This window comes from Parasteatoda tepidariorum, chromosome 2, assembly GCF_982258835.1.
Source record: "Parasteatoda tepidariorum strain Cologne lab strain chromosome 2, Ptep-v5.0, whole genome shotgun sequence".
In the NCBI taxonomy this organism is placed as follows: Eukaryota; Metazoa; Arthropoda; class Arachnida; order Araneae; family Theridiidae; genus Parasteatoda; species Parasteatoda tepidariorum.
Window position 1 is genome coordinate 75,553,123 of NC_141756.1, and position 20,883 is coordinate 75,574,005.

The 20,883-nt window shown below is 32.6% G+C and overlaps 2 protein-coding genes across 2 annotated transcripts in view; one reads left to right on the forward strand and one right to left on the reverse strand.

The window, feature by feature from the left end:
- LOC107440064 (syntaxin-binding protein 5) overlaps positions 1-8,358 on the reverse strand; it is a 340,660-nt gene extending 332,302 nt beyond the window's left edge. Inside the window, exon 1 of the mRNA XM_087157536.1 lies at positions 7,976-8,358. The gene's annotated coding sequence lies outside the window, so the exon portion shown is untranslated. The remainder of the gene's footprint in view (positions 1-7,975) is intronic.
- A 5,903-nt stretch (positions 8,359-14,261) lies between these two features.
- Positions 14,262-19,106, forward strand: LOC147815865 (uncharacterized). Its single transcript, XM_087156639.1, has 3 exons — positions 14,262-14,516; positions 15,984-17,880; positions 18,100-19,106. The coding sequence occupies exons 1-3, from the start codon at positions 14,262-14,264 to the stop codon at positions 19,104-19,106; spliced, it is 3,159 nt and encodes a 1,052-aa protein (XP_087012765.1).
- Positions 19,107-20,883: the final 1,777 nt, after the last annotated feature.

Consider the following 20,883-nt stretch of genomic DNA (forward strand, 5'->3'; position numbering starts at 1 on the left):
TAAAATAATCAGAAAAGATCTCTCAGGGGTTGGCCTTTGTTAGTTAAATATGGGATTCACTTTGGCGACTTTTTTTTTTTATGTAGTTTTATCAATTTATTAATTTTTATTGCTCCCTTATCTTCGTTTTGACTTTTTTTTTGTGTGTCGTTTTAAAATACTGTAAGTTTTTTTTTTCCGTCTGGAATTTTTTGCAATGTAGCGAAAACCAGCTCTTTTTCTGCGAATACCAAGCTAAAAACAACCAATCTTATTTGGATCAAACTGGAATAGTTACCATATGAGTTAGCAGTCTAGTTGCTATATCATATAGTCTGTGTCAGTTTCGTAATTTTATAGTAGATAAGTTTTTGAGCACGCATTTCAACATCGACTATTAAAATAAATAATTAAAAATTATTATTCAAAATTATTTTTTTCATGAAATCATTTTTGTTTAAGAGAGTTCCGTTAATGAATATAGAATTTTTAGATTTGTGTGTTTAGTTTCAGGTTGGGGACGTATAATGGAAAAAAGGAAAAATAACCTTATTGGGAAAAACTTTCGATCTATTTTCTAACAGAAATGTAAGGTCCCATTTTTTTAATTTGCAGCTACCCTTATTACGAAATTCCCAAATTGATTCACATAGCAATAATTAATCAGCGTTAATAGTTAAAGTGCGTCCATCAAACCTTTAACTTTCCATTTCGTACAAGAAAATCGGACCAAAAGATCAAAAAAGTTTTTCGTAGTGTTGTCTTCTTCCCTTTTTTTTCCTACTTATTTTTACAAGGCAACTCTTTGCTCGAAATTGATAAGTATCAGAACATCTATTTTTTTATTTTTACAAGGCAACTTTTTGTTCGAAATTGATAAGTATCAGGACATCTATTCTTTTATTTTTACAAGGCAACTTTTTGTTCGAAATTGATAAGTATCAGAGCATCTATTTTTCTATTTTTACAAGGCAACTTTTTGTTCGAAATTGATAAGTATCAGAACATCTATTTTTTTATTTTTACAAGGCAACTTTTTTTTCAAAATTGATCAGTACCAGAACATCTATTTTTTATCTCGATATTATAGGAAGCTAATTGCAAAAGTAACAGCTACGCGAAGAAGCTCATAATAATTTTACTATGTTTATATTGCTTTTATGTGACTGAAACTGTTTTCATTTTCAATGAAACATCCTGAAATGCCAATAATTTAAGGAAATTTTAGTAACTCATGATCCGTTTTCTATGCCAATACATTTTTATTACTATAGCCTACCTTTGCTCGATAAATACGAAAGTTAAGGATTAAATTAAGAAGATAATTTAAAAGAGCAATTCAGAGGAAATTTTTCTCGGAATCTCATATTTGAAATAAAAAATGCATAGCATTAAATTTTATTCCCCAACTCGCAAAACCAATTTGATTTCTGTCGATAGTATTTTACAAAATAGTAGAAACATTCATTGCTCCGCTGATAATATTCTCGATTCAAAACTCCTGGTAGAAAATTAACCTCGTGAAAAATTTTCCGATGCCAATGGATGTTTTGAAAAATTATATCACCGAAAAACATTAACTTCTATGAATTTTGGCGATATTCCACTAAAGATCACCAAAATGTCGCCTTGAAATATCCTCTCGCATCCATTTTTCAGCATGCCAAGGGACAGAAAATGCTCGTTTCTTAGAAAACTTCGAATATTTTACAGCTTCACACTTTGGCGAATAAGTATTCGAGCTCACCATTTTTGGAACATTAATTTCCTCGCACTTGGAACTTCTAAAGCATACCATTGAGACACGTCCAAAGGCGCAATCTTTTGACAACGCTCTAGGCCAACTTTGGTGCATGATTTCAAGAAGATATATTGTAAACTCTGCATAAAACGTAAAGGGTGGCTTTAAATTTAAACCCTAATGTCGATAAATTTAAGAGCAGGGGTTATAAAAAGAAACAAGTGAACATTCTAAGTTTGGTGTCGTGGAAAAATAAAGAATTCTTTGAAATTTAAAGCTGAGGCGTGAGTGTTTTATTTGTTTAAAAACTGCAAAACGAATTTTACGTGTTTGGCTTGTTTGGAATTATGTCCCTATAAACTGTTTAACACTTTCCAGAAGTGGGATATAAAATGGTGAACGAAAAATGTTCTTGTTTCTAGAAATTATTTTAACGGTTCATTATCAAAATAAATATCGGAAATACTTTTACGATAAAATAATAAAAGTTTTGAGACCGCAAAGAAATTTCCATAAGTTTTTATGGATTATATTTATTCAAAACAATATTGTTGATGAAATGTTAGTAAAGGTTATTAGCTATCTTTGAAATTGGAAATTTATTTAATGAGAAAAAAAAATTCAACTAGATTGTGACCCTTTGAAATTAAGTATATTTATGTTTATATTTTTCAGACTAACATAATTTAAAACAGTTTCTACAGTAGATTAATAATAATAATAAATCGAGTAATAAAATATAACATAAAATACTTTCACATTCGGAAAGATTGCGGTATAGACGCAATCTTTGGTGCAATAGTGTTAATAATAGAATATATTAATAAGTAATAGCTTTTTTAAAAATATTATCTTCATCTCCAAATATTTGTTGAGGGCTTTTATTTGTAAATTGAAAATAATAACTATAATAATAAAAAAGAATTAAATAAATAATCCCAAGAAACTGAATAGGAAAAATATTACCTAATTAAAGCTTTAAAAATATAAAAATATGAAAATCACTTCAAAAAATCAATTCATTCACTTCAAAAATATTAAAAATAGGAAATAACAGTCGACTAGATCCAAGCGCTCAAAAACAAGCGTCCATTTTCAAGACTTACCAGGCGTGAATGAGAAAAAACAAAAGTGGTTAAAAATACACACCCCGAAAAGTTGCCTAACGAAAACTGGAAAAATAAAGGTGAGAAACAAAACTAGAAAAACCACAGTAGCCGTGAGAGAAAAACGATAAAAAAAAACAGAGCAAGAAAAAACCACAGTAGTCGAGAGGGGCAAATAGGTAAAATGTATTTCCACGAGCTGTGGAGAGGTGGTAAGAAACTAATGTCGTGAAATCAGCAGTCATATAAATACAACAAGATATCGGGGCATCATAATGAACTGATGTAACTAAGGTGGAAATAATTTTGGCATTGTCAAAATTGAATTAATGTCAAAGATACCAACAATGAGTAGCAATTAAGGATTTCTCGTATTCGTGATAGCGGAAATATCTATCGTGTTCCTTAAATCTTAATTTTAAAACGCGTTTAGATTTAGACGCGTTGTCCGATGTAGCCAAGATCGCACTGACAAGGAATGTGGTAAATGCCCCACCGTTTATCAAAGCTAATAGAATCTTTAAAATAATTAAATTTGATTTTAACAGGCCTAAAACAGGCGATTAACAGGTCGTTGTAAACAGGCCTATATCTATGAAATAGGTAGGTAAGTAGGTACTTTATTTTTCGCCACACTAGAGCTGCACAAACATCCCTGAGGAAGAATCGAAGACATGCCATCGCAATTTTGATCCTCTGCAGAGGGGATGCCTCCCCTGCTTTGGTAATCCGACGACCTGCGCGTGAAGTCAAGCACTTTACGGTAGAACAGTTTAACGAGGATCAATATCGCGCACCCTCGGTCCCTACTCAGGCTGATCAAAGTGGTCACCCACCCGCTTGCTGACCGTAGCGAGTGATGGTTGACTTCAGTGTTCAGCTGGGAACCGTGTCTTTATGATCAGTCCACTGTGGGACCAATATATTTGAAGCTAATGATGTTTTTAATCAGGTAGTGTAACCCATTGTGCAGCTCTAGTGCGACGTAAATGAACAACAACAAATAATCAGGTAGTAAAAAACAACGTTAAAAAACTCTTTTTTATACAGCCTACATATTTATTTATTTTTTTTATTATTATTACGTTCCTTAAATTTTATGTAACTCCAAAGAGTAGGGAAAGGAAGAAAAATTATCAATTTCCCTTAGATCCTATCTAAACACTGTAAAAGAGTGGTAAAACAGAATTTATTGAGCAAACAAAGTTTTTGAGAAGGGGCGATTAAATTCCCTGAAAATTTTAAAATTTCATGAGGAGTTTGAGAGACATGACTTTTCATGAGATTGTTCTTTATCAGATGCAAAGAATTATCTGAATTTCATGAAAAAGTGAAGAATCTTAGCCCAGATTAGCATGAAAGCTCTTTTTAATCACTAAAGCCACCTAAAACTAACCATTCTTAGATCACTGAAGAATTTTAAAAAAGAATCAGTCGCAATCATAATATTTGACTTATCATCGAGTTTTATCTTAAAAACGATAGATAGAGAAAAAGAAATTATTCGTTTGAACAAAATTTTAATTAATTTTTACTTCCTCAGAAAATTTTCTGAAAAAAGAAAATATCTGCTTAAATTAAAATTCACTTTATTTTTACGTGTCGTATTATTTCTCTTCAACAACTTTCGTAAAACGAAAATAAATAAAAAATAAATAAGTAAACAATAATAATAATATCGATCGATTGTACTTAGCGTTGTCTTTTCATTTTACAGAAATTTATGTTCGCTTTTTTAACGCCTAAAATTCTGCTTAGGAAAATTTTAAAAATAAAAAATGGCATTTTCAAAACCATTTTTATAAACCTAAACATTTGACTCGTGTTTTCATTTTTAAAAAATTATTGTAATACGCAATATCAACAATTAAAATTATTTTTTAGAGAAAGAATTCTACAGTATTGTATGTTTCTTACTGTACTTATTTTTCAAATATTGATTTTATGTTCTTGACACCAGAACGCGAGAAAACAATGTCTTTGCCATAATCAAGAGCTAAAAAGAAAAACTTTTGCAATCATTTCCATAGAAAGGAGGTAATAAAAAAAATTCAGGCGATAATTGGGAAGGTAGCTATTGTTCTAAATCGATTTTTAAGATTCTTTATAAAGAAGTTCGTGCAAACAAATCTAAAAACCAGTCCTCTATGACTGTCGTAACGAAATAAGAAGTTTTGTAATTTTGTTTTTCTTCCAAAGGCTGAAATTGTCTTATTTATAATTAATCATGCATTATATACCTCCGATTGCATTATTTTAACGGTTTTTTTCCCTATTATTCATTCAAAATAGAGCAATAATGTTCCTATAATTCGATATCGTTCGTAAAAAGATAATAACATTTCTTTTAATCAAGAGCTGAAATTATATCAATAGCTGCCCAGTATCCGAAAATTTCAGACGATTTGAAAAATAAATTTAATAAAAATGGAACAATTTGCGTACGATTTACTGCGTTCTGCTAATGAAACCAGAAATTTTTCTTGTCAAATTTGAAAATTAATAATATTTAGGAAAACTCATCAACATATTACTCTACTGACTGAAAAACCTTAAAACAACGTTTCAGACAGTTTTAAATTAAATATTTACTCAGACGTAAGTTGTTTTTAATGTTTTAAATCTAAAATCAATTTTCTAATTTTTTTCAATTAGCCGCGCCATTTGTTGAATAACTTATTCCAAAATTTAGAAAAACTTGTTTTTTCAAACTGTATGTATAGTTTGTCTAAAGTAAGAACTCCCCTAGCCATTCGTCCGGACCCGTGGCGGTGACTATGGTACCCAGGTATAAATATTTCAAGTAAGGGTGTGGAGATATTGTTTAGGACGGGTTTTTGCTCGGGTCGTAAGGGAAACTTTTTCTTCGATCTATTGTGCTAGCCCTGAAGAGAAGCTACCCTCCCTGCAATGCGCTATTCTTGTTTCCATAGCAGAAGACTTTCTGGTGGGGGAGTTCTTATCGTAGACAAACTATACTCTTCTTAAACCCTTTATAAAGGCATGTAAAATACTTGCCATCAACTTCATGAATTTTTAGATGTCTATGAGGCGCTATTTTCCCACCTTTGATTTACGTATGTTGCCTATTAGTTCCCTAGTGTAGTCAATATTCTGATGACTTAAAAAACAAGCCAATGAAGAGCTTTGTTTACATAAATGCGTGAGACCAACTCTGGGAACTATTTTCTTTTTGTTCGCTACGAGTTCGTTCATTTGACCATTACTCATCAATTTTTTTTTCCGTAGTTGCAAACAGAAAATGTATAAATTATTACTTTTTTTTTTAGTACGGACGTTTAAGTTTATGGCTATTTTCTTTACAGAGGATAAAATTTTGAAATACTCACAAAACTTCATAACAAATAAATGTCCAACCAATTTTAGGAAGCTAAATGAATTTCTTTTTATAAATTTTTCTCAATTTCAAACGAATTTTAGCATAAAATTACTAGAAAAAAATGGCTCTATAAAGGGTTAGTTAAAGTTGCAAAATATTGGCAATTTTTGCACCATTAGATTTAACCCTTTGACACAGATGAAACACCGGTGTCCCTTATATATATTTTTTTCTTCTTTGAGGCGGTCTAATTACAAGTCAAATTAAATCTGATATTTTTAATTATAAAAAACAGTCTAATATTTATTAGAAAAAATCTATTAGAATACCGGAATTATTTTTGAACTAAAATATAAAATCCAAACGGTGATAAAATAAAATAGATAGATATATAAATACATAAAATAGATATTTCATCACTAATCTTCCAATTTGCTTATGATTTTAGCCACTGGATGGCTGTTTAATTATGTAATGTATAACTTTGAATAAGTTTCGCTTCACATCTCATCTATCTTTCATCTTATTAAGAGTACTAACTCATAAACTTATATTTAGTAATTATGTTTATTTAAAAATAAACTAGTATTTTAAAAGGCAATCAGAACTCTTTATAGAATTATTAATGCCTCAACTTATTTAGTAAATCACTAGGTACTAGAAGCACTATTGAAAAATGAAAAGTGAACTTGCACAAATAAGTAGCTCTAAAACTTCACATTTGACAGCTCTTGAAAAAAAAATTGAAGCATAAAACTTACATAACAGAAGACACATGACAAGAAATTTTTTTTTTTAATCCAACATTATAAACAACATTAAAAAACGATTTATAATTGATTCCTCACAAAGAATACCCGACGCGGTACCTCACAAAGAATACCCGAAGAGAACCCGAAGCGGGCTCTGGCATGCTTACTGAAAAAAGATTTCGGGTTCGGGCTGGCTTAGATTCATGATAAAACTTTCAAAAACAAAAATCAGAAACAAACGTTTGGTTCAGTCGTTGAGTATTAAAAATTTAAAATTTATAAGGTATAAAAATTCACAGCGATCTGCTACTTTTTCTTTGTGAGGCTTACGTTAATTGTTTTCTTTTTTAATTTTTGTGAATTTCAGATCGTTCAGTTTTTGACTACGCTTTTTCTTTCACAGGTTAGCGAAAAAAAGGTTTTAATTTACTAATTCCCTTCTTTACCCATTAAAGGCCAAGTGGCGAGATCGCATGGCTTTTTTGGGGCGTATTTCTCGGGCTCGAGCGGACTCAAAGTAATTCTATGTATCTTGAGCTCGGGTGGGGCCGAATTCAAATTCTTCGGGCTCAAACCTCCAAAAACAAGTCCGAGCTTATTTCTAGTGTTTCATGTACACTTTCGAATTTATGACAAAAGTGAAGACCAAAATAAATGTAATATTAAGACTGCAAATTCATATTAAAACAAAGAAAACACAAAAAAGTTTTCAAAATCTGACTAATCGCGATTGGGGAAGCTAGGATTAGAGCTATCAAAATCTGGTTGGTTACCGGCTGCACCTTTGGGGAGTTCCTAATAGTCGTTTAACCTCCTATCAGCGTTTTTCCTTTCCTCCTTTATACCATCAATCAAACTGGTTTTGTTGTGTTTATTCTTACTTTCTTTAACTGTTCATCATATTTTTGTAACGTTTTTGCTTTTCGTTAAAATATTAATTTCCGTCTCTCAATATTCTTTTTTCTCTAAAAGTACAAGACATCTACATCAAGAGCTATGACTACGAATCATTCTGTATGTATATAAAATCAAATTTACGAAGAAAAATAGTATTTACCTTTGAATTACCAATAATCATTTCATCTGTAAGTTGACTGAAAAAACATTTATGGAGATTTTGAATTCCTTTACAGAACTATAATATGAGAAACTATGCGGATGTAACGATAAACATAATAATAAAGTTATAAGTCATGAATTAAATAGCAGCTGAAGTAATAGGAAATAAGAACGATGCAAGACAGTAGATAGCACGATAAAACAAACATCAAAATAATCATCAATCTTTGAATTATTCTTAAAATCATATTTCCCATTACACTATCAAACTGCTTTAGAAATACATAGACTTTTTAAGGAATATCAAAATGCAGCAATACACCTATCGTAAACATCATGCTTTTCCATTACTTTAACAAATATCGAAGTCGAAACTTTTCTGTCAGAACCTGTGCACGAGCCGAAGCCTATATAATGCACGGCTTATAAGCCTTTGTTAGGCAGCATAAAGAGCCACATTTCACGCTATGCTCTGATGTGTGGAGGTAGCGAGTTCGAATCCCTCCGAAATCCTGGATGCATCATGTTGCTGTAATTCTCTAACTTTAGTGATCTGCTTTTCAACTTCATAAGGGCTAATAAGTTGTTCTTTATAATAAACATATTAGCCTGCATGCGTATAACAAGAACTAAGTACATGAAGATACATCCAGGATTACTGCAGGGTTCAAACCCGAAACTTCCATGTTTCAAAGCGTTTATCGAAAAGGCCCACTGCCACCTGATCCTGCCAATCCGGTGCCTGAATCTCTTTACTGTACGTGAAACTTAAAATTGACATAAATTTTTAAACTTTAGGAGACTAATTATCGAAAAAACTAAAAGAATTCGAAAGTTTGCTATGAATCTATTATTTCAAGAATACATTTCTAACAAAAAACAAAAAACTGGCTTAAGAACTATCCTAGATATCGAGCAGTCACTGCTTTCCGAATAACGACCAGAAACGATAAACTCTACAAGGGGATAGCCTAGTTGGTAGCCACTGCGCCCATGTCCAAGAGGTCGTAGGTTCGATCCTCGCTTCCCAAAGAATGGTGACTGATGCACATTAAATCTGTCGAGTCTCAAAGTCCATCATGTTCCCATTACAAATCATACCTCTGAGGAAACTGATCCAGGAGTTTCCTTGTTTTCTGGATTGGTTCAAAATTACAAGGCTACGGAATTGAACATTAGTAGTCGTAGTTGGATCGGCTATTCAATGACGGTTATAAAATAAAATATCAAATAAAACTCTATGCTCACTTTTACCGACTTAAGGTAAGGGCGTGGTAGCCTAGTGGTTAAGGAATCGGACTCCGGTCCAGAGGGAACGGGGTTCGATCCTCGATTCCGCTTAGACCCACCGAGTACATGCGACATACGTGCCCGTAGAATCTGTGAAATCGAAAGTCCGATGGTAGGTCGCTGAGCAGTATTATGGATACTGGAATCTGGAGAAATTATCCTTCCCCTTCAAATCTATGTCTTAATTGTGAAAGTTCCCTCACAAATGATATCCCCTCCGCAGAGGATCAAATTGAGATGGCATGCCTTCGGATCATCTTCAGAGATGCTTCGCAGGCTGTTGCTAATAGTCCATTGTGCAGCTCTAGCGCGAAGTTAAAAAAAACAAGTCTGTTTTTTTCCTTCCCTTGTCCCTTGTGTTGTGATGATTATGGACAATATAGGCATGGACCATATATTAGTATGTGTCTGGCGTTGAAGGAAAGATCTATCTACTCTCGTTATTTTTAGGAAACCAGAGAATTTTTATCTTAACATTTTCCATTCTGTTTTTAATTGTTCAGTCATTTGTTGATACATATTTTGCTTTTTACTGTTGTGTTGCATTTGTGCATCGTTTTTTTTTTTCTTTTCTGGCGAAAGAATTGTTTTTACTTCCTGCCTTTTTTTCATAGGAAATAAAAAAAATACACAAATAATAAAATTTAAAAGAATTCAGAATTGTATAAAAAAATTATTGGCAAAAGTTGCATTATATTTTTTAAAAAATTGAACTTGTGACAAATCTTTTTTAGTTATTTTTTTTTAAATAAATTTGTAACAATGCTGCTTACTTGAGCGTAGTTTCCAAGCCTGTTCACACACAAGATATTTCGATTAGTCCGCCAGGTGTGATGCAAACGCATCGATTATTCGTTAAAAGTGATACAGATAATTTTTTTGCACTTTTTAATTAAGTGTGTCAAGTATAATAACGTCATAATAAATGAAGTGTAAAGAATTGTATGGAATCACGGAGTGTAAAGAATTAACTACATATAAATAAAAGGAAATTTTTCTTCCATTCTGAAAGGTTTTTTTATCCTTTGCAGAAAAAGTATCATGTTTCACAGACACATATACCAGAACGGGCTTTACACACACTTTATGATGTATCCAGGGTCTTCAGAACATTCGCAGTGCACAAGATATGCTTTCTTCCTTTTTCGTCAAAATCCATAAATCACTCAGGAAGAGTTCTTTCTCCAAACAAAAAAATAAATAAATAAAACCTAGTAGGATTAGAAAGAGAAGAAAATACCCGGATATCTCATAAATATATTAGGCTGTCTCCTACTCTGACAATAAAAAGATACAAATATACAAAATAATAAGTACAACAAATACAATATATTTAAAAAGTTGTCTTTGCTCTCTTACATTAATCGAACAACTTTCGATTTATTCATATTTAATTCAATTCAGTTATAACCTTATTCTCTTAAAAAATAGTAAAAAAAATTCTTTTTCGATTTATTCTTAAGTAAAGGCAATAATAACCTTACTCTCTCAAAAACTGTAAAAGTAAATAAAAAAATAAATAAAAATAATATTTTTAAAAACCACGTTTTTGTAGTGGGCGCATGAATTACATAACAATAACAGTATGTGTGCTCATGAGAATATGTGTATGTATATCTGTAATTGTATCTGAATGTGGATGTGGAATATGTTTGTGTATATGCATGTATATGTGGATGTACATGAGTAAGAAAATGGGTATATGTATGTGTATATGTACTGTTATGTATTTCATGCGCCCCACGGTTTTCGTTTTTTAGTTATTATTCTCCACTACAAAAACGTGGTTTTTAAAAATATCATTTTTATTTTGTACTCACTTGTTTATTTTGTACTCAATTTTTTCACTCACTGTACACAAAACTTTTCAACTGACATGTGACACTAATTTGAAATAATCGAATCGACAACAAAAGACAATCGCGAAAATATTATATTTTCTTTAATTTTTCTTGGTATGTCTTTTTTCTCTTCATTTTCAAGCATTGTCATCCAATTCTGAAACTATGTGCCAAATTTGAAGTCTGTAGCTAGTCGGGAAGTTAGTTTAAAATCGATTACAAAATTCCACCCGAACAGACATACACGAAGGCAAGTTAATATAAACGTGGTAATAATAAATAAATGACGCCCGGTGGCTGAGCGGTAGCGCTTCGCGCTGTCGTGCCACAGGTCACTGGTTCGATCCTCGGGCCGGGCAAGGTTCACTCAGCCTTTCATCCCTTCAGTGGGTCGATAAATGAGTACCAAGCATGAATGGGAACTAAACACTGGGGGTTCCGCGTTCGGCTGACCACCTGACCGGACCATCTGCTCCTGCACCCCAGAGCCCAAGGTCAAGAAAACTGAGATGGGCACAGTAGGCCTTGGCCCTCTATGGGCTGTCGCGCCACTGAGTTTAGTTTTTAATAATAAATAAATAATTGAAGCAGTCTGTATAATTAATGTAGTTTGGGAAGATAGATTGAGGACAATAGAATCGATTAGAAAAAGGAAGACAGGAGGCTTAAAAAATCTGAAATTGTATCATTGAAATTAATTACTTTGTTTAAATATAGGAATAAGCACTTATTGCTCATATAATTTAATAAGTCAAATTAAACTATTTAACTAGAAAGCTGCAGTTATCAGGCAAGCAACGTTTTTAACTTTTAAGTCCAAAATTATGAAAATAAAATTGTTGTATTGTTAAACTGAACGCCATAGTTTTAAATTATATTACTCATTTTATTAAAGTACATCTTCTTCTTGGTCAGCGCAACAGCCCCTTGCAGGCCTTGGTTGCCTCATCAGCTGACAAATGCCAGTGCCTCCTTCCATGGCAACTCTAGCCATCTAGTAAGGGGCCTGCCTCTAGGACGTGACCCCTTGGAGTTCTTAACAGTGACGATTCTCATGATGCTATTTTCATGGCTTCTCCATAGATGGCTGGGTCATCTATGGAGTACAAAAAGTACATAGTACTCATTAAAGAACATACTTCCCAAAAATAGAGTTGTTCTTTTGATAGATCTAAACTGAATGCGACGGGAAACCTTTGAACAAACAGAAAAAGTATATGCATCAGATTTTTAAATTAAACCACATTCTGACAATAAAATTTTAAAAATATAATCATTTTAGCAATTAGTTTTTGAAATAATTTTTTTAATTAAAATCATTTATAATTGTAAACTTCAAAATAAACAGCTATATTAAAAACAAGGTACATAAATTAATATAAACTTCATTTTAAACATATTTTTGCAACCATTTTCACAAATGCTTATTTTATTCATACTACTATATGTAAAGTAAAGACAGAATGGTTTAACTTATTTTTTTAAAAAAAAGCAAAAGATACCCGATGTAACAGAAGAAGATATGAGCAAAAGCAGTATAAAAGCTGCAATAAAGCACGAAAAATCATTAACCCTATGACACAGAATTTTTATTAAACATATTTTACATACTTTTTTCATTATTTTGTATTAACTTGGTCAAAATAAGTGGAAAATATTATAGTTAGCATTTTAATAATTTATGGTTGTGAAATACAACATGTAACAACACCAGTGTCTTTTTCTGTATTAAAGATAAAATCTTCCAAACAATTATTTTTCAAATTTGCAGTTATTTAGATCTGAGAAATACAAATTATTCATCAGTGAAACTTCTTTAATTTACAAAAATCAATTACTGATAAATTTCTTAATATAGATGAAAAAAATTTCTTTCAGACTTCCATTTTTGGTACTTTATATTTTAGTACAACAGATTTTTTAGTAACTATTAAACTGCTTTTTATAATTAAAAAATACTAAAATATATTTTTGCTTGTAACTGGAGCGGCAGTAAAAAATCCTACAAAAGTAACAATGGTATCCCATTTGCATCAAAGAGTTAAGACTTGCAGATAACACGAACACAGAGTAAACCATTAGAAATGCATATGAAGTAAAATTTGTATCATTGTTATATCAGGTAATAAAAGATTTGAAAAAGAAACACTAATAATAATAAGAAAAGAAACTTATTATTCCTTAAAACATAAATTTTCACCAAATCAAACTTCACTTTATAACAAATATTCATAAAGAAGGTTTGATAGAAGAATACATTTTGAATAGTTCAAAAATTAATTGTAGAATGGTGTATGTATTAATGAAGCTTTTGGCATCACTATGAAATCAGAATTGGACCAATTATTGAAAAATTTGTTTTTGCTATAACATCAACTATTTCGGAAATATTTTGGCAAAAAATACAAACCATTAAGTTTCAATTGTTAAAGTAACAAGGAGAAAACAATGAACCTCAGATTTTTTTAAAGCTATTTAGAATATTTTTATTTCACTCCCAAAAATATTTTTGAGTCAGCTGACAGAATATTTTATATTAGGGTAAACCAACCAGTGAAGAAACATTACCCAGTGAAGGAACATTTCATATATATAGATTAAAAATAAGAATTTGAAAGTTTTTCTTTAGATTGATTGGTAACAATAGCTTACTGCCAAACATTAGGAATTCATCTAACAAAGTTTTGGATTACCTGGTCAAATAGACTTCTCTGGAAAACTTTTGGAATTTGTTATTATCTCTGCAACACCTTGTTTCTTTGAAAAAATTATAAGGTGAGTGTTTGTATTTATATGTTTAAAGTGGAATTAATTGCATGTAATAGTTTTATTTTTCTCATTGTGAAAAAGAGAATTCAAAATATAGTTATTGAAGTTACGTTTTATTTTTTTTTAAGCATCATAGCATTGTTCAATATCTCAGAAATATAGCGCCAACTTGGCATCTTTGTCTCAGCATCCTCGCCACCGTTTGTTGTAACCCTAATCAGTTGAAAATTAGTTGTTGATCTTATAGCATGAGCGTGCTCGTAGCACCAATCATAATAAAAATCTTTAATACAGTCCATTCTATTTTAATCATTTGTTAACAAACGAACCAGCATAGAAATCAATCAATTGGTATCGAACATTAGTGATCCTTAACAACCGGAGATGGAAAAAGAAAAACTAAATAGATCGAAGCGTGCCGTCAAAGGTACCATAACAAAGCTAGAAACATACATTGACCAGACGAAGGAACATAACCATACTGAATTAGAGGTCAAGCTGAAGCGTGTGGAACAATTGTATAAAAAAGTTGATGAATTAAAGGAGCATTATTATGGGCTAAAAGACATAACTGACCCTGAGGTAACTGAAGTAGAAACGGACTTGGAGGGAACAGTAGACAGACTCGAAGCTCTGGAGGTAAGAATTAAAGATATTCTTAACTCTTTGATAATTAAACCTTCAATAATTAATTGTGAAAATGAAATATCTCAGGCTGATTCGAAAACAAAACTAGAAATTAAACTACCCGAGATACCACTACCGGTATTTCATGGTAAATTTGATGAATGGCCCAATTTTAAATCGCAATTTGATAACATTATAACTAAAAACAATGATTTAAATGACTCTCAAAAAGTGCATTATTTGAAAGCGTCATTGCTGGGCGACGCTAAACGTCTCGAAACTGTAGACGATTCTTTTGAATCACTTTTAAAAGCATTAGAAAATAGATTTGAGAATAAACGTCTCCTGACTGAGACTTACATAAATCAAATTTTGGAAATTGAAAAACTTACAAATGAATCAGCTGGAGATATTAGAAACATGGTAGATATTTTAAAGAAAAATATCAGAGCTTTGAAGCTTCTAAATTTTGATCGTAATAATTTATCTGACATACTTCTGCTTAACATCATTTTGAAAAAGGTAGATCGAGAAACTAGAAAACAATATGAACAAACGATCGCATCAAATGAAATACCAGAATTGGATAAGTTTTCAGAATTTTTAGAAAAAAGAAGCCAAATTCTTGATAGTATTAGTCGAACAGCTTCTTCTTCAATTTATAAACATAAGCAAGCTGTTAATAAGAGTAAATCTTTCCTGAATTCGAATAATAATCCTAACTCTTGTGTAATCTGTAAATTACCACACATGATTTATAAGTGCAATACTTTTCAAAATATGAAGGTTTCGGATAGATTTAATGAAATAAAACGATTAAATTTGTGTATTAATTGCTTAAAGAATAATCACAAAGTTAAAGACTGTAAATCGAATAATTCTTGCTTCGTTTGTAAAAAACGCCATAACACTTTACTGCATATTTATGAGATTTCTTCCCCGCCTCCTACCTCCTCAGTTTCTACGATGCCAGGCGCCGATCAAACAACTGTCTCGCAAGTGCATGATTCATTCCCACAAGAACATTCGAACACTTTTTCTAATTATTTAGTATCAAAAAAGAAACAAAATATTCTCTTGCCTACTGCAGTTGTTTATATTAGAAATGAATTGGGAGACTATTATCCATGCAGAGAGATTTTGGATTCCGCTTCTCATCTTTCTTTCTGTAAACAAAATTTAGCTAATAACTTAATGTTGAAAAAGGAAAAAATAAATGCTTCTGTTTCTGGATTGAGCGATATTTCGGTAAATATCAAACAAAAGGTAACCACTGTAATTAAAAACAATAGTGGGAGTTTCTCAACATCTTTAGAATTTTTAATTGTTCCTTCGATCACAAATTTAACGATAATTAATCCGGTTGAAGTGTCAAATATAAAGATTCCATCGGACATTAATTTGGCTGATCCAGAGTTTAACACACAAAAAGAAGTAGAATTAATTATAGGTTGCGAGCTCTTTTTTGAAATTTTAAAGCAAAATCAGCTTCGATCGCCATGTAGTAATTGGTTGTTTCAAGAAACTGTTTTTGGTTACATAGTCGTAGGGAGCTCCGATAATAGTACAAATAGAGCATATTGTGGATTAACGCTTAGTTCAGATATAAATTCGGAAAGCCTTGATAAACAGCTACAAGCATTTTGGAATGTAGAAACTGTTGAGGAGCCCTCTGTTGAACATAGTGTCGAATTTGAGTTATGCGAAACTCAATACAACAATACTCATTATCGAAATCATGAAGGGCGTTACATAGTACAGTTGCCTTTGAAGGAGGATCCCTCTTCGCTCTTCGGTGATTCTAAAGCCGTTGCCGAAATGCGTTTAAATCAGTTATGGAAAAAACTCTCAAAAGATGAGGAGTTGCAATCACTTTACAAATCATTCTTAATGGAATATGCTGACTTGCAGCATATGCAATTAGTTGTAGAACCTCTTGATAAAACAACTTCGTATTTATTACCTCATCATGGTGTACTTCGCCCAGATAGTAAAACCACAAAGTTGAGGGTGGTATTTAACGCTTCCTCCAAAACGACATCCGGTCTTTCTTTAAATGATATTTTGTACAAGGGCGGTACTATACAACAAGATTTATTTTCAATACTTTTGCGATTCAGGCAACATGTATATGTGTTCACTACTGACATTTCTAAAATGTTTAGGCAAATTTTGATTCACCCTGATCATCGGAATTTACAGTTGATATTATGGAAGAATAGCGTGAATGACCCAGTGCAAACCTTCAAACTTAACACTGTTACATACGGAACTTCTTGTGCACCCTACTTAGCAACCAGAACTATTAAACAACTAGCCATTGATGAGGGTGATAGTTTTCCCTTAGCCGCTGCTGTAATAATTAGAGACACTTATATGGATGACATTTTGTCAGGTAGTTCAGACTTTCAAGAATTTCAATTACTACAAGAACAGTTAGTAGACCTGTTTAAAAAGGCGGGTATGAGCTTACACAAGTGGTGCACTAACACTTCAAAAATTCCTAATTCCATACCATTAGAAGACCAAGCCTATGATTTCTCTTGTGAGCCACCTAATACCATTAAATCCCTTGGGGTTATCTGGAACCCAAATTTAGATTATTTTACTTTCAAGGTTGATGTAAATATGCATGACTCATACACCAAACGAAAGGTCTTATCCACCATCTCACGCTTGTTTGACCCCCTTGGATTCCTTGGTCCCATACTAACCAAGGCTAAATTGTTTCTCCAGAAACTCTGGATACTCAGATTGGAATGGGATGAACCGCTTTCAGATTCAATGGCTAAGGACTGGCAGTGTTTTGTTTCTACTCTACCTGCCATTGAAAACATGCAAATTCCTCGTCACGTGGGGGAGAAGAGAGGAATCCTGATTCACGGCTTCTCCGATGCATCAGCCGTTGCGTATGGAGCAGTTCTGTACATGCAATCAATTTCGGGAGAAACATCATATACGAGACTTTTGTGCAGCAAGTCCCGCGTTTCACCAGTGAAACCTATCACGATCCCTCGCTTAGAATTGTGTGCCAGTGTTTTATTGGCACAGCTTTTGAACAAGGTTCTGAAGTCTCTAACCTTGCCCATTCAACAAATAATGTTGTGGACAGATTCTACAATTGTGTTGGCATGGCTTCAACGGTCACCTGATCAACTCAAGACTTTTATCAGCAATCGAGTTAAAGTAATACAAGAACTCACTAAGAACTGTCATTGGAATCACGTTGCATCTGATAAAAATCCTGCCGATGTCCTCTCTCGTGGTCTGAATGCTTCGGAAATTGCTTCCCATGAACTGTGGTGGTTCGGACCAGATTTTTTGAAAGAAGAACTGAATATTGTTCCAATAGAATTTGAAAAACTCTCTTCGGACAGTGAATTTTTACAGGAACTCAAACCCCCTGCCAAAATACTTTTAACTTCTTATAAACTGGACTTAATTGACAATATTTTAAATCGTAGCCATAATTATACTAAAATTTTGAATGTTTTAAGTTATGCTTTCAGATTCATATTCAACTGTAGAAATCCGGGTAGCAAAAGATTTGGTAAGTTATCCTCTAATGAACTAAAGGACACGGAATCCTTTTTAGTTAGAAATGCACAAGCATCTGCTTTTAAGGAAGAAATAGAGGCCATTTCCAAGGGCAGGGCTTTTTCAGGTAAGAGTAAACTTAACTCTTTAAATCCTTTCCTTGATGGTCATCAAATTGTCCGAGTCGGTGGTCGTTTGCATAATGCTGCTCTGGATTATTCTCAAAAGCATCCAGCTATACTTCCTGCAGACCATCCTTTCACTAAATTGTTGATGACTCATTTGCATATCAAAAATCTCCATTTAGGACCTCAAGCGTTGTTATATTGCACTAGAGAAAGGTTTTGGCCACTTCGTGGTCGATCGATAGCTAGGAAAATTGTACATAAATGCATAGTTTGTTTTAAACATAAACCCCTTGTTTCAAATCAACTTATGGGAACCTTGCCTCGAGAAAGAGTAAACCCTAATTATCCTTTTTTGCATTCTGGTGTTGATTATTGCGGCCCTTTCCAAATTAAATATAAACACCAGAGAAAAGGGAATTTCCAACGGATTTATGTTGCAATATTTGTGTGTTTAGCCTCGAAGGCGATTCACTTAGAAGTTGTTTCCGATTTAACAACCGATGCTTTTCTTGCTACTTTAAAGCGTTTTGTAGCTAGGCGTGGCAAATGTGCTACGATATCATCTGATAATGCAAAAAACTTTGTTGGGGCTAGTAGGGAATTGCAGCAATTGCAGAATTTAACTAGATTTCCTGACGATAAACTAGCATCCTATTTGGCATCTGAAGGGATAGTTTGGAATTTTATTCCTCCCAGAGCTCCAAATTTCGGGGGCCTCTGGGAGGCAGGGGTCAAATCCTTTAAGTTTTACTTAAAACGAGCTACAGGAAATCTAAAATTAACATTTGAGGAATTCCTTACAATAACAGCACAAGTCGAAGGAATCCTAAATTCTCGGCCATTAACACCTTTGTCAGGTGATATTGATGACCTGGATGTTCTTACACCAGGGCATTTTTTGGTTGGAAGATCTATAACTGCCATGGGCGGATCGTGAATTTGTGGGGCCCTGGGCTGAAACTAACTTAGGAGCCCTAATAGCCATTTTGTCAAACAACTGTTTTCTATAGTGATGTAGATAAGTATATAGAAAAAAATAGGACATTAAAATAATTTTATATATTTTTTATTTATTTATTTTTATTTGTGTATACAAACAGCAACTGTACAACATTATTGCCAAAGAAATTAACAGGTTATGTGTAGTTATGTTATATAAACTATAAAGCAACCTTTTTGTATTTTTGATCTGCAAATTCCTTTATTTGCTCATCATATTGTAAGTCCTTTGTTAAATCACAATTTATGTCAAGAACTGATTTAGTCGATGGATCGACATTGTTGACCTATATTTGTTTTCTATATATGACATCCTGGAGAAAGAGCGCTTCGCTTCACAGCTGGTGATTAGCAAAGTTAAAAAAATCTTTAAGATAGTATAGCAATTTGGGAAAACATCAAGTTTCTTTTCATAAATTAGCATAAAAATTTCACTGCAAGAAGTGTAAGACTCTGGCTTAGACTGAAGTAACTAAGATTTTAACTGAATGCACTCATTTACTAAATGCTCGTCTACGTCATCTGGATAATAATCAACAATATTACGTACCCTTTCCAGATCTATGTTTTCCATATTTTTGTCTTGCAAATTCATTGAAAATTTGAATTTCTAGCTATATATCTCATAGACTTGGCTCCTTTTATTTAAATCCATAATCGGCATATCCAACGCAACGTTTAGCGTGTCTCTTTTAAATTTTTCTGCTCCAAATACTGAGAATTTATCTGTAGACTTATCTGAAAATTTTGGAGTAATGCGTCTCTTGTTTACGTCATTGTAGTCGCTATTCCCACACTAGTACTTAATTTTTTAGCTTTCTTTTCTTATTCCTTTAGTTCTGATCTGATTGGTGCCTTATGTTGTTCACGAAGTCTTTTAATGACACAATTAACTTGTTGCCTTCACAAATATCTAAACCAGGGCTCTGTATTTTTTTATTAACTAAATTAAATCTCCCCAAAATTTCTTCCCAAAAAATAATCCAAATTGAAGTATTGAGTTCCGCCATTTTATTGAGTAAATTTCGTGCCTCTTTCCGGAAATCAACTTTCTCATTTTCATTTTCTCTGAATCTTTCGAAAATTTTCATAACGTCATCATAATTATTTTTCAAAGCTTTGACAGCATCATAGTGACAAGACCACCTGGGCTGGCTTAAACTTTTTAACGTAAATTTGAGTTTTGTTTCACGATTTAACAGTTCCCATCTATGGGTCGAAGTAGAAAAGAAAACGTATATTTTTTGCACTACTTCAAAAAAGTTCACAATTTCGGTTGCAACCTTAACAGATTCTTCACCAACTAGGTTAAGGGAATGCGCAGCACTTGTCACATAATCCGCGGATTTATTTTGTTATTTTAGTAGTACTTGTACACCATTGTAGTGACCCGCAATATTAGCAGCGTTGTCATAAGATTATCCCCTACAATTATCCAGTAGTAGTACATTTGTTTCTAAAAAGTCTTGTATAATATTAAATAAATGTAAGCCAGTATGACTACTAATTTTAATGAAGGGTACACGTCTTTCATACATTTTCCCCCGAAAACAGTATCATAATACAATAGCAAGTTGATCACTGTGAGGTAGATCTGAAATAGAATCCATCACAATTGAATAATACTTTGCGTCGTCGTTATTTATTTGAGTTATAATTTGTTTAATTATCTGTCAGTTCATATATCTCAATTATTTCCTCATACACTGTTTTTG